The sequence below is a fragment of the Eptatretus burgeri genome, chromosome 18 (assembly GCF_056783735.1).
Source record: "Eptatretus burgeri isolate ZD-2024b chromosome 18, Ebu_testis_v1, whole genome shotgun sequence".
NCBI classification, from domain to species: Eukaryota; Metazoa; Chordata; class Myxini; order Myxiniformes; family Myxinidae; genus Eptatretus; species Eptatretus burgeri.
In genome coordinates this window covers 27,441,820-27,456,059 of record NC_140978.1, presented here as the reverse complement: position 1 = coordinate 27,456,059, position 14,240 = coordinate 27,441,820, and the positions used below count along the sequence as shown (strand labels likewise).

At 47.5% G+C, this 14,240-nt stretch overlaps 2 protein-coding genes across 18 annotated transcripts in view; one reads left to right on the top strand and one right to left on the bottom strand.

Annotated features, from left to right (window-relative positions):
- SLC25A26 (solute carrier family 25 member 26) overlaps positions 1-11,992 on the bottom strand; it is an 83,937-nt gene extending 71,945 nt beyond the window's left edge. For 3 of the 12 annotated variants that reach the window (XM_085863622.1, XM_085863618.1, XM_085863628.1), the window contains exons 1-3: positions 11,866-11,973; positions 10,409-10,600; positions 5,732-5,791 (exon numbers count right to left, since the gene is read on the bottom strand). Coding sequence is in view for 1 of the 12 variants with exons in the window: in XM_085863630.1 (XP_085719756.1) it covers positions 11,866-11,880 (15 nt within the window). In the remaining 11 variants the exon portion in view is untranslated. Of the gene's footprint in view, positions 1-5,621; positions 5,792-10,408; positions 10,601-11,099; positions 11,627-11,865 lie in introns of those variants that run through there. The other 9 variants (XM_085863625.1, XM_085863623.1, XM_085863624.1 and 6 more) reach the window with 6 other exon arrangements.
- A 47-nt stretch (positions 11,993-12,039) lies between these two features.
- GALK1 (galactokinase 1) overlaps positions 12,040-14,240 on the top strand; it is a 37,044-nt gene continuing 34,843 nt past the window's right edge. For 5 of the 6 annotated variants that reach the window (XR_015053177.1, XR_015053176.1, XR_015053178.1 and 2 more), the window contains exon 1: positions 12,040-12,195. The gene's annotated coding sequence lies outside the window, so the exon portion shown is untranslated. The remainder of the gene's footprint in view (positions 12,196-14,240) is intronic. The other variant, XM_085863614.1, reaches the window with a different exon arrangement.

Below are 14,240 nucleotides of genomic sequence, written 5' to 3'. Positions count from 1 at the left end.
TTAATCAGGATGGGGTGACTGGAGGAATGAGAGCATCCTGGGGTAGATAGGGAAGGTTAGAAGACTGAGAGAGCAGAGAGTGTAATGTCAGAGAAGAGGTGGAAACACAATAAAGTGAGATGTGAGAACAGCAGACCTAGTGCTTTGACGTCATATTGAGATTTATAGATATCACAGAATCCAGGAGACATGTTAGGTTAGAGCCCTGGCCATAGGGGAGAGCAGGACTCCATTGAGCTTTGGACAGCAAGCAGTTCATTTGTTTGCTTGTTTTTGCTTCAGGGTCTAAAGCATCAACAACAGGAGAAAGCTAAACCAGATGTTTGAAAATCTCTCTCCGACTGGAAAAACCTCTTTCTTTTTTAAATTTTTATTTATTTCTGTTGAAGGCTCCAATCATGGACTGTATCGTCCTCATCAAGGCCAAACCTTAAATAAATGAATGACATAAAATCGAAAAGTGAAGAAAGAGAAGAGCCGAAGAGTTTTTGAGGAAGAAAAAAACAATCTGCTTTTTGAAAAAGGGAAGGTCATAAGTGTTCGGAAAGAAATGAGAATGTAAAGAGTTCCAGAGTTTGGCCATGAAGGAGAAGAAACAAACATCGTAACGGGCCATCCATGAGTTGCCAATTGACACACAATAATCAGGTGATGTAGCGGCTTGTCTAGTATTTTGTGGCCGTGCTAATGGCGGAGGTACATACGCAGCAAGTTCTCGGGAGCAGAAACCAAAGTAATATCGAAAGAAAAGAGAAAGTGAGCCAAGTTTGCAGCGTAATTTGAGCGGATCTGGTTTTGAGGTCATATTGGGATGGTTGATGAGTCAGTTTACTTTGGATTAAATTCTGTCCAGTAAGTATGTGGAGCTGGAATCTCCCCAGATGTGAGAGCAGTACTCGATACAAGGACGAATCAATCCTTTATATAGTTGGAGAAACTGTTCAGAGGAGAAGAATATTCTACATCTGAACAGGACTCTTCGTTTGTTGGAGGCAGACTCAGCTGTTTGTGTAATGTGGGGATTCCAGGATAAATTATGAAGTTATGGTAATATCTAGTAGGTTTAATGTATCACATGGTGTAATTATGGAGCTGTCAAAGGAGATTGGAGAGTTGGGATGAGTTTTAGAGAGGGAGAGATGGGAAGAAATTGAGTTTCAGAAGCATTAAACTTAACTTGATTACATTTTCCCCACTGGGAGATCTTGTCCAAATCCAAATTTAAAAGAGGTGGCTGTGATAAAACGAGATGTAGATTGGGTGAGAAAAGATGGAGCAGATGTTAAAAAAAAAAAAAAACACATGAAGGAATGCAATGTTGAGTCATCAGCATACAAGTGCATTTGGTTATTTCTGTGGTGGAGTCTGCGAGCCTACGGGGAAGGGCATGGTGATGATGCATGATGGGCGTGATGATGGGAGGAGTGGTCGTGGTGGTCAGTGTATCGGCAAGGGATATAAGGTGTGTGCGCCGCCTGAGGCGTCGTAGTAATACTGGAGTCGCCCGGCTCGTGAGTGTGCCGAATACGGAATAAAGGGGAGCCGCCGGGCAGAGTACGCCCGCGCTCGCACTTGTACAACACAGCCCGGCTCGACTGTCCTCCCGCTCGTGTCTGCCTGCTAAGCATCTCCCATTTCAGTACATTACAGTTGGCGAACGAGGATCTTCGGATCGGCATGTGCAGGGCGGCAAGTAACCCGGGCGGTTCCAAGCTACGGAGCCAAGGGTCTCACCAGCACAAGCATGGCAGAAGGTCGGGGCACGGCACACGGACGTGTACCCGTGTTCGGGGGAGATGAGTTCGAGTTGTTTTCTGAACAGTTAGGTTGCTACTTTCGGGCGAATGATGTAGAGGATGAAGAGAAACGCAAGGCGATCTTGCTCGCCTCGCTATCAACGGAGCACTACTGCCTGCTGAGTGATTTGGTGGCTCCAAATAGACCCAGTGATGATGTGCTATCCTTTCAGGACATTGTGGCGAAAATGAAGACCCACTTGGCGCCAGAGAAGTCGTTACATCTCGCGCGGTTCCAGTTCGATCATCTCGCTAAGGGTGGCGAGGAGCGCGTTGCGGACTTCGTAGCACGAGTGAAGCATTCGGCTGTGCCGTGCAAATTCACGACAGAGGAGCGTCCGACACGGCTCAGAGATCGTTTTATTTCTGGTCTGCGAGACGCAAAGATGGTAGCAGCCATCCTGCGATTGACCGACATCACATTCGACTCGGCGGTCGCGACTGCTTCGTCTGTCGAGCAGACACTCACGGATGTCCGCGCCATTGCTGGCCAGGACGTAATGAGTAGCTCCAGCTGGGGCATGGCGGCTAATCCCGAGGTCCACGCGGTGACCGCACAAGTGCCGCGGGTCGCGCAGCCCGGAGTCCGAGCGATGGCTCAAGTGCCGCAGGTCGCACACGTGCCTGGCGGTGCGGGACGAGGGGCACCGCAGCACGGTCGCACCGGGAGCGAAGGGGCACCGCAGCACGGTCGCACCGGGAGCGAAGGGGCTTTCCGCGGCTGCTGGGGGTGTGGGGGTCCGCACCTGCGACAAATGTGCCCGTATAAGAACACCGTGTGTTTGCATTGTCACAAGGTGGGACATTTGAAGCGTGTGTGTCGGATGGCGGGGGCCTCCGTTGGGGTCTTGGATGACGAGGTGCGGGAGGACCCCAGTGACCTGGAGATCGGCCTGCAACCGGGGCCTGACGATGCCGGCGAGCCGGAGCGGGAGATGCAACCACGGTTGAGTCTGTTTTCCGTTGGTTCGGAGATGACGACACCTTTCACGGTTGAGGTCGAAGTGAATGGCCAACCGACTGTGTTTTGCGTGGATACCGGGGCGGCAGTGTCGGTCATGGATGAGCGGGCGGCTCGTGGTCTTCGCGGTATTCGCCTGGTCAAGACGGCCTTGTCGTTATACACGTACACCGGTGAGGCGATTGCACCGCTTGCGAGGGCCGACGTCTCAGTGCGCTACCGAGATCGACGCGCCCGGCTCTCGGTGTTCGTTGTACGAGGGGAGGAGCCCCCCCTTTTGGGTCGGGACTGGCTGGCGCACCTCGGACTGGATCTCCGGTTCGTACCTCCAGATGTGCCAGTGCTCTCTTCGAGGCCTTCGTCGAGTACAGAGGGCGAGGCTCTGGCGGCGGGGGCCGCGTCGGTGCAGCGGGAGCAACCGTTCGTTGCTGCCGGCGGCAGTGAGGTGCGGTTCGGGAGCGGCGAGAGCCGTATCAGCTCTCGCGATGAGTTCCCGCGCTTCGCTCGCGATGAGTTCCCGCGCTTCGGCAGGGTTCGTGAGGCAATGCGCGTCGGTGTTGTTCAGGCAGCTTCAACAGGTGGCGGTGAGCCCGTGGCGTTAAAGGGAGTCGCGAGTCACAACATCGAGTCGACAGCCAAGAAACGGACTCGTGATGTGGGTTGTGGGTTGTTGTTCATGGCATATGTGTTTTTCCTTGCTCTAGTGATGCAGTTTAACGTTGTTGAAATAAATGCCAGCAGTTCTCGTGTGAAAGTGGATTTGGCGAAGATCAGTCAATGGAGTTGGGATTATGATCAATGTGATGTGGGGGCGAATAAAGAAGGTTTATTGGCCTCCAGTTGCCCCAGGCCGCAGGTAGTTGATTTGTCATGTGCTGGGGGTTTATCAAGAGGCCGCGCTGTACGGAAAAGTAAGTTTGCAATGCTTCGAGTGATGTTCGTAGTGATTTATAACGAGCCTATGATTGCAGTGTGGTTTAAATGGAGTTGCTCCCGTCTAGCTGCCATGTGGGTCTCGGAGGTCGACTCGGAACCGAGACTGGTGCCCTGGTCGGCGTTACCCCCACCTCTGGTTGCGAGCGCAGCTCTCTGTGTTCGCTCAAGGCCGTTTGGACGGGCGTTGGCGTCTCAACTGATTGTGGTGCGTGAGTTGTTTTGGAGCATTAAATGCATACAGCCAGCGGCGCTGTTCAGTGCCCCCGGCCAAGGTCGATCAAGGCTGGCGCCACGGCTTCCAGACAGTGGGCTTCCGGCCTCGGAATGTTTATCTACGTCGGGTCTGCCTGGGGGGAGTGGGCCGGAGGCGTTTGATGGTGCCGGGGGAGGTTGGCTCGAAAGGTCGTCACGACCTCGGCGAGGGCCATGTCAGCATGAGCCGCCTGGGGGCATTTTTGCTGCGTAGTGCTGCTGTGCTTCTCATTTTGCTGCTTCATATCGGTAACGCGGTCAGAGTGTGGTGGGTGCTTTGTGCACCTCCATCTTTGGAACCTGGCCTTTGCTGCTCCACTCGCTCGCATCGACACATTATATGATGTAGTGTGCTGTTATACTTCGCTGTTTTCATTTTATTTTCATGATTATTATACGGAGTCCTTCGTGTTCTTTATGCTTCTTATAATGGTGATCATTTAATAATCATAGTTTTAGGGGGGAGGAGTGTGGTGGAGTCTGCGGGCCTACGGGGAAGGGCATGGTGATGATGCATGATGGGCGTGATGATGGGAGGAGTGGTCGTGGTGGTCAGTGTATCGGCAAGGGATATAAGGTGTGCGCGCCGCCTGAGGCGTCGTAGTAATACTGGAGTCGCCCGGCTCGTGAGTGTGCCGAATACGGAATAAAGGGGAGCCGCCGGGCAGAGTACGCCAGCGCTCGCACTTGTACAACACAGCCCGGCTCGACTGTCCTCCCGCTCGTGTCTGCCTGCAAAGCATCTCCCATTTCAGTACATTACAATTTCCAGAAGAAAGAAGGTCATTAATAAAAAGAAGAGTGTTGGAGACAACAGAACCCTGAGAGACACCGCTGTTGAACAATTACAGAGATAGAGCGGTCAGAGAGACAGCTCACTATGAGATTGCAGAGTGAAGGAAGAAAGCTGAAAGAGGGAAGCTTGGATATCAAACCATGGTGCCAAACTCTGTCAAAGGCTTTTGAGATCTCAAGGCCTCCAACAAAGGATTCCCCATAGTCTCTTAGAGAAGATGCCCAGAAATTCGTAATACAAAAAAGGATACAATTGGTAGATCTTGCCTTGCAAAAGCCATATTGATGGTCAGATAGAAGACTGTGAGATTCAAGATGCTTGAGGAAATGGGGATTGATAAGACATTCAAAGACTGTAAATAGTATAAGCCAGAGCAATAGGATGGTAATTGGAAGGATTTGAATGATCAGCCTTCTTTAGAATAGGATGAACTAAGGCATGTTTCCAGGAAACAGGAAAACTTTGGGTTTTTAAACCAAAATGAAACAAACGAGCAATCACGGTCGCAAGTTCTGAAGCACACTCCTTCAAAGACACGGGGAGAAATTCCATCTCATCCATAGAGACGAGAACTTTTTTGACTGCATGAAAAGAGATTATACTGAGGGGCATTACATTGATAAGGGGTGCATCGGGGCAGTTGGAATGTTAGTCATCCAATGTGGAAATAGAGGAGAAAAGAGAACCAAAAAGTTGCTTTATTAGTCGGAGAGACAGTGATAGTATTATCGGAACAGAAAAGCAGAGATAAAGTAGAGCGACAGAAATTGTTAGATACTTTCAGCTAAAGGACCATGAAGGACCAGAAAGATGGTTGAGTGGAAAATGAGAGGTTGTCACATACATATGTGTATATATTTTGGAAAAAGGAATTCTTTGCCTCATGAATAACATGTTTGCAATGGTTTTTGGCAGATATGAAAGCTGAATGCAAGTCAGAGGAAGAAGAGGTTTTCTGTGTCCGATCTAGTTGCTGACGACTCCACTCACTGCTGTGATGTCCCTCATCCTTCAAACAGGCAGGCTGCAGCCTCTCCCCTCTCTTAAGACCTTGGGGGCGCAAAAAAAAAAAATCACAAGCTGGTCAAACAATTGGAATACGTCTTTCAATCTCAATCTCTCTCTGAAAAGACCGTCTGGCAAACCCTCTTCTCTACTTTCTTAACAATCTTCCTGAGGAAGTTCAGTCATTCATACTTCTGGGTCTCACCATCAGTCACGACCTTTCTTGGGTAAACCACAATTTCAGTCTTGTATCCAATCCAAAACGATGATCGTTTCTACCCTTGTTACAACCCACCACACCCCAATCCCTCATCCTTTCAAATTTATACTTTTCTCTCTTGAGAGTTTCCTTCTGTATCCATTTTGTTCACCCCATTCCACCCCACAAACAACAATTGTTTGTCCGCCTCCCTCTGTCTCAGCCTTCGGCTCTGCTGTTGGTGTTTCTCCCCTCTATCTGATGTTGCTTTCGTCCTGTTGCATCCTGATCCATTCATCAGCGTATTAGCACTAACTCTTCCATGAGCCTCGACCACGTATCCCAAAAAAAAAAAAAATTAAAATAACCACCCTTAAGATTCCACCACAAACTTGGACAACACTCCCTCCCCCAACTATCCGAGAAAGATAAACTTGCGGAAAATTTCTGGAAAGTAATCTATGAAAACCAAAAATAACATAATAAGAAGGCGGATCAGATCTGAAACTTGAAATAAATATAATTTTTTTTTTAAAACACACCGAAACACCAAAAGGAAATGCCCCCAGTGATATTTGATAAAAATAAATAACAAGCAAAAATGCCAAACTTTAAAAGCCCAGGCCTGGATGAATCTCCAAACTTCTGACTAAAGCAACTAGATGCTGTCCAAAGTCACGACACTCACACATTCAACAAACTTATCCAAAATGGACGAGGTATTGGATGAATGGCTCGCAGAGGGTAACACCTTTCTCACCCCAAAAATCTGAAAATACCCCAACTACCTCACAAGTAGAGACCAACAATAACATAAAACTTTTAACAGGAATCATTACATAAATTATATAGCACCACCTAAGTCAACAAGGAGGCCGAGGGGCAGAACAGAAGGGATGTAAAAGAGATTGCAACAGAACAATAGACCACCTACTACTAAACAAGGCCATATGAAAAAAACAAAAACAAACTGTAAAACCAGAAGAATCAAATTGTCCACAGCATGGAAAGACAACAAAAAAAAAAAGCTTTTCATAGCGTTCCACATTCATGGATGATAAAATGGAGGAAACTGAACAAGATCAATCCCGAAATTTAATCATATCAATTGAGAAAAACCATGGAGCTTTGGAACAGCACATTGATATTAAACACTCGGAAGGAAAGATCAAAAAACCAAGAGTGAATTTCTGACGAGACATCTTCCAAGGAGACGCCCCTTCCCCCCCCCCCCCTTTCCTGTTTTGCCTGGCTCTGGATCCACTAAGTAACCTCATCAATGAGCAATGACACAAATACACACCAACATCCAATAAGAACGTCCAATCAGACAAGAAAGGTGACATCTACCGAACATGGATGGTTTAAAACTCTTTGCACCAATCGATGGAAAATTGGCACAACAACTGAAATTAGTCAAACAGTACTCCGACAACATCCAAATAGAATTTGGATGAGATAAGTGTGCCAATTGCACATTCGTACAAGGGAGACGAACAAAAATGGACAACATAAAAATTGAAAACAAACAACAAAGGAGCTAGACAACAAAACATCATACAAATACCATGGAGTAGAAGAGGGCCACCAAATATGTCACAAACAAATGCGAAAAACAATTACCAAAGAATACTTGCGTAGAATGAGGCCGATCCTGAAAGCATACCTTACCCAAAGGAACAAAATCAAAGCCATAAACCAACTAGCAATACCAATATTCCAGTACAGCTGTGGAATAGTAAACTGGCCATAAGCGAAAATCAATAAACTGGATATCAAAAGAGGGAAACTGACCATCCACAAAAATCAATGCATCCTGAGAATGTACCTGCCGAGGGGAGGAGGAGGTAGAGGCCTGATGGACCTCAACCAAATGCACAGAATGACAACTATAGGATTAGCAGAGTATGTGAAAACTTCAATAAACTACCAAATACAATATATAGGCATATCTATCTATCTATAATTCCAGCAATCTCTGTGTGTGTCTGTCTGTCTGTGTGTCTGTGACCGCTGATTCTCGACAACCGCTGGTCCGATCTAATTGAAACTTGCCAGGTATATTGCTGGGGACCTGAGGATGTGCCTTTTCAAGGTTTGATATTAATCGGACAAGTGCTTCCGAAGTTATGGCCATTTATTTACCAACCAATGACAAGACACGTTGTTGCATGGGCGTGGCCGATGGGGAAGGGAAGCTCAGCCGCGTTTGCCATGACGGGTTACAACGTACAGACTTCCGGATAGTGATGACTTTGTGTATTCTAATAATTTCTCAATTTCTTATGTGCATTTATAGATCAACACAATGGCCCAACTTATGATCGTTTTCATATGAGACGGTGCATAAATTTCGGTAACATCAGAGTGCTGGTATGCTCCGAACCAGGAAGTAATTTTTTTTCTCTCTCTTCTCTTCTTTTTGTTTTTCCTTGCCACGACATTGCGAAAAGGTAAAATACTTTGGCGCTAATTGAATAATTGGGTATTAAAACCAAGTTGCGAATAATATGCGAACTTCCGGGTCACACACGTCCAGGCACACGAGAGCGAAGAAACGGCCTGTATGGTTGTTTGTTGCTCGCGGTTTGAATATTTATTTTTTTATTTTTTTTATTTTATTTTTTACGGGCACGTACTAGTATCTATCTATAATTCCAGCAATCTCTGTGTGTCTGTCTGTTTGTCTGCGACCGCCGTTTCTCAATGATCACCGTTCCGATCTCATTGAAACTTGCCAGGAATATTGCCGGGGACCCCCGGATGTGCCTTTTCGATGTTTGATATCGATCGGACGAGCGGTTCCCAAGTTACGGCCATTTTATTGCTTTTTCAGTGTTGAAAATGTGTATATATATATATGGCAGCTGAAGGTGTCGTTCCACCTTCTCACCTTATCATGCCATTTTTTCCCAAATTATTAATAACCAGACAACCACCAGTCCGATCGGATTGATACTTGCCAGGAATATTGCCGGGGCCCCGCGGATGTGCCTTTTCAAGGTTTGATATCAATCGGACAAGCGGTTCCCAAGTTACGGCCATTTATCTGTCAACCAATGACAGGACACGGTGCTATGACATCACGAATGACGTCACAATTAATGTCTTTTAAATTATTAATTTAATCTTTTTTGCACGATTGACGTCACAATTCTCCTTCTTCGTTTGGTATGATGTCACAATCGACACTGGGGACGTGATTATGTGCCCTTTCAAAGTTCGATATCGTTCTTCCTCATCCATTTAGGCTGTTTCCCAAGGTTTGAAAGCTGTTTTACATCAAGGTTTGAATTAATTAATCAATCCCAAGGTTTGATTATTATTTAATTATTAATTATTTAATGCCAAGGTTTGAATTTTCCCAAGGGAAACAACTGTTTCCCAAGGGTTTGAAAGCTGTTTTTTCCCAAGGTTGGAATTAATCATGCTTGGTGGACATTTGTGAATACATTTACAGAGAGAGGGACGAGAGAGGGGGGGGACAGAGGGGGGGAGAGAGGGAGGGAGAGAGGGAGAGAGGAGGGGGACAGAGGAGGGTGAGAGGGGTGAGAGAGGGGGTGGCAAGAGAGGGGAGGGAGAGAGGAGGGGGGAAAGAGAAGGGCGAGAGGAGGGGGAGAGAGAAGGGAGAGAGAGGAGGGCGGTGAAAGGGGGGAGAGAGAGAGGAGGGGGGGAGAGAGAGAGAGGGGAGGGGGAGAGAGAGAGAGAGGAGGGGGGAGAGAGAGAGAGGAGGGGGGAGAGAGAGAGAGAGGAGGGGGAGAGAGAGAGAGGAGGGGGAGAGAGAGAGAGGAGGGGGGAGAGAGAGAGAGGAGGGGGGAGAGAGAGAGAGGAGGGGGGAGAGAGAGAGAGGAGGGGGGAGAGAGAGAGGAGGGGGAGAGAGAGAGGAGGGGGAGAGAGAGAGAGGAGGGGGGAGAGAGAGAGAGGAGGGGGAGAGAGAGAGGAGGGGGAGAGAGAGAGGAGGGGGGAGAGAGAGAGGAGGGGGTGAGAGAGAGGAGGGGGTGAGAGAGAGAGAGGAGGGGGGAGAGAGAGAGAGGAGGGGGAGAGAGAGAGGAGGGGGGTGAGAGAGAGGAGGGGGAGAGAGAGAGGAGGGGGGAGAGAGAGAGGAGGGGGAGAGAGAGAGGAGGGGGAGAGAGAGAGGAGGGGGGAGAGAGAGAGGAGGGGGGAGAGAGAGAGGAGGGGGGAGAGAGAGGAGGGGGAGAGAGAGGAGGGGGAGAGAGAGGAGGGGGAGAGAGAGGAGGGGGAGAGAGAGGAGGGGGGAGAGAGAGGAGGGGGGAGAGAGAGGGAGCGTCACAATTCTTCTTCTTAGTTTGATATGACATCACAATTGATGCTGGGGGCCCGATACTGCAGGCACTAAGCTGCACATACTGGCACGCACCTATGGGCACGCCCATACAGGCCCGCATGAGTATACATCGTACAAGCATGAACACAACAAACCAGAAAAGGTGTCTGTCACTCACCTTACAAAATACTTCCAAAAACAGGTGTGAAAAGAAGATGTCACGCACCAAACTGAAACGGCAACAAATATAGCCCCAATAAATGGCCCAGATCAAGGACACCACACCAATGGCTCCAAGAAGATGGCAGAACAGAGTCAATCGGACAGGTGTAGACTTTGCAAGGTAGAAATTGAAAGTACGAGTCACCACCTATCAGGATGTAAAATACTCGTGTCAGAACAGCTGTACACCCAAAGGCATTGCAAGGTATGTAGAGTAATTTACGAGCACATCTGTGGAAATTTCAATATCCCAGTTCCACAAAACTCATGGAAACACAAACCACAATCAATCATTGAAAACAAGAACATAATGCTCACGTATGACCTGCTGATCCCATCTCGTGTGAACATAGAAAACAAAGCACTGCTCCCAGACATAGTACTCAGATACAAAAAGGAAAAGAAGGCATTGCTGATTGAGGTTTCAGTACCAAGTGATTTTGGTCTAAATAACATAGAAATCAAGAAAATGACCAAATATCAAGAACCTCAAGAATGAAGTGAAAAGATCCTGGAAACTGAAGAGCACTGAAAGGTGAGTGCCTGGATTTGAGGAAATGGGGATACTGTACAATGGTACTTCTTTCATCTGTACAATGGTACCACGACGCCAAGACATCCTTATTTCAGAAGTGTGGGACACTCACCACTCGTGATAATTGGAGCAACGGGAATGATAAAGAAGAAACCTCACAAAGATCCAAGAACCCATCCCTGGGAACATAACTACAAATGAACTACAGTTGGAGACTGTCCGGGGCTCAGTGACGATCCTGAAAAGAGCCCTTGGAACAAAATCCAAGAACACACCTTCACAACTTAATCCATGAATCATGATCCTTCACCGAAATGAAGGTGGATAATTCGAACGCTGGGAGGACTCCGCTCCACCTTCTGAAACCCGAATTATGGAGATATCAATCAACGGACGGACGCACGCACAAACACACACAATCTTCTTCTTCTTCTTCTTCTTCTTTTTTTGGATGACGTCAAACTCGCAGATTTCAGAAATCGCGTTTGTGCACCTGCTGTGAGTGTGTTGTCCTTGCATGGAGAGTAGGAATCCTGCATGTTGTGCGCGGTCCACCGTTTCCGAGGAAGGACGAAACCTGGAGGCTCTTCACCTCAGCCAGGAGCAATATATCATATGCGGTGTATTGGTAACTTCAGCCACTGAGGGGTGAATTTAACTGTTTCCGGATGCGCGTTGCCCGGCCTTTTGTCACGTGGTGCTGCTATCTTTACAATCAGCGTCATTAAAGTTTCACCTGAGGACGACGGCGCCGCCTCGTGTTTAGGTTTCACACAAGCGAAGAAAGAAAGCCTTCACCGAAACTGGCGTTGTTAGCGTAAAAATGGCGGTGCATTAAAAAATAATAACCACACAATCTGGAGAATTAAGGAACTGACCTGGAACAAAACCATCAACCGCGAACCCGAACCGCGTAACCACCGCGAGGAACAATATTCATGTCACCGTCTCGTCAAGCCGGAGTCGAGGGGGCGGAGACATCAAAACAATATGGGCGGAGCTAGCCACGTCACGTGCAGCCGCACGATTTTGATTGGTGGAAAATGGAGGCTGCACCTCTGACAACTTTCACTGTTGGTTAATCCGAGACATTTCACTGCATTTTAATAAGATTTACTCGGATTCGCATCTTCAGAGATAGAATCCAACATTAAACAGTTTGTCGACTAACACAGCGACGCAAGCTTCGCACATATCCAAACAATCAGGTTCGTTCTCCAATCTTATCGAGTTCCGGTGTTTCTTTAATACTTTTAATGGTGATTCCGCTTTTCCTCTCCTTTTTGGTACACTTTGTCCCATGTGAGAAGTTTACGGTCGATGTTCCACTCCGTTTGATTCAGCAAAAAACAGTCGTATCCATTACAAGTGCTTTGGGGCGGTGTATAAGTCTGGCGCGGTTGTATCTTCGCAATTTACAAATCGATCGTCGAGATTGAATGACGAGCTATATAATAGTGTATTCACCGCTTCCTTCTGTCGTCCATCGTTTGGAGATTTGTGTTGCCATGACGACGTGTATAAATGGGAAGAAGGGGGAAAAAAGTCGATTTTCCCTGATGAACACGTCATCATTATCTGGGGGGTGTTTGTGTGTTCAGTCACCAAGTTTCTTGGAGAGCGCTCGCCAAGCGGCTTAAGCACTCAAGCAAGCACTCTATTTGAAACCGTTGCTAAGCAACGTCTGTCTTGACAACCACTGAGCGAGCTGCTTGGTTATCGAACACGCCCCGATATACAGAAGCGGGGGTTAATTGCCCTGTCGATTCTTCTGTTCTTTTCAGTGGTTTGTTGCAATAATTGATGCTTCCACTGAACAAGCCATTATTTCTGACATTTAATTTGCTTCTTTAGTTGAACAGTTTCCAGTGATGACCTCTTGTGGGTTAATGGTGGTGGCGTCATTCACGAAGTGGTCTCAAGAAATTTTCATTCAACGACCAAAACGAGCAATTAATGCGATCAATGCATCCCGCGTCCGTATCATCCGGTCCTGATGCGAATTGTGTGTCCTGCCGCGATTTTGTGCCATCTACTAATTACTTCCGCAAATGTGGCAGAAATGACGAACCGCTCCGTCTCCGCCTTCAGCTCCTCCCACTCCCCAACTCCTGTTCTGCCACGCCCCCTTTACACTTCAATTCCTTTCCCCCTTCTTCATCCTCCCCCTACAATTCACACATTGGAACAGACTAACATGACATCCTTGTTTATGATGGTTCGGGTCAAACAGATAGAAGATCGTGTTTCCAATAGCAAAGAACTGTTCGGTGAACTTTGGGGGGGGGTGATATTATTGAAGTTCAGCTTCAATGCAGGAGATTCCATTGATTTTGAGGGTCTTGGTTTCCATGACATCAAGTGCATGCTGCGAGTCAGGGGTGTCGACCCATCGAGCTCCGAATGGAGAGGTCTTACAGGTGGATGAATGTTCAGGTGTGCTAAGGAAAGACTTTGCCCAATGGAGGATGCCCAGTCGGCAGCTTGCTTTCGAGGCCAACTTGGATGTGTGGCTTACCTAAGAAAGATCATGGCTGATGGTGAGGCCAGAACGTTTGAGTGACTGAACTTCAATGCAGTGAATAGTTGTCTGCGTGTCATTCAAAATGCTCTTTAATCACACGCTGCGCTTATGGGACACTCACCACCAGATCCTCCTTCCCCTTTTCATGCTTTCAGCTCTTGGCCCACTTCACTAACAGAAGAGGCATCATCAGCCACGTAACCACATCATTGTGGGTTTCCTGCACCATTATCCTTATCTTTTTGTAAAGTTTGAGATTGTTGCACCCATTACTTATTGGTATACATTCTGAAATTAAAATAAACTAGTACGTGCCCGTCCATGCGTGGCCGTACGTGCAAAAAAAAATAAAAAATGAAACCTCGTGCCAGAAACCACAACCACACAGGCCATTCCCTTCGCTCTCGCGTGCCCGTACGTACGTGCCAGTACGTGTGTGGCCGTACGTGAAAAAAAAAAAACATTACAAACCGCTTGCCAGAAACAACCACGCAGGCCATTCCTTCGCGCTTGCGTGGCCATACGTGCGTGGGCATACGTGCAAACCCCCAAAAAAACTTTCAAACAACCACACAGGCCGTTCCTTCGCTCTCGTAAACGACTGGATTGGGGCATTGTGTTTATCTATAAATGCGCATAAGAAATCAAGAAATTATTAGAATAGTGTCATCACTATCCGGAAGTCCGTACTTTGTAACCCGTAATGGGGAACACGGCTGAGGATCTCTT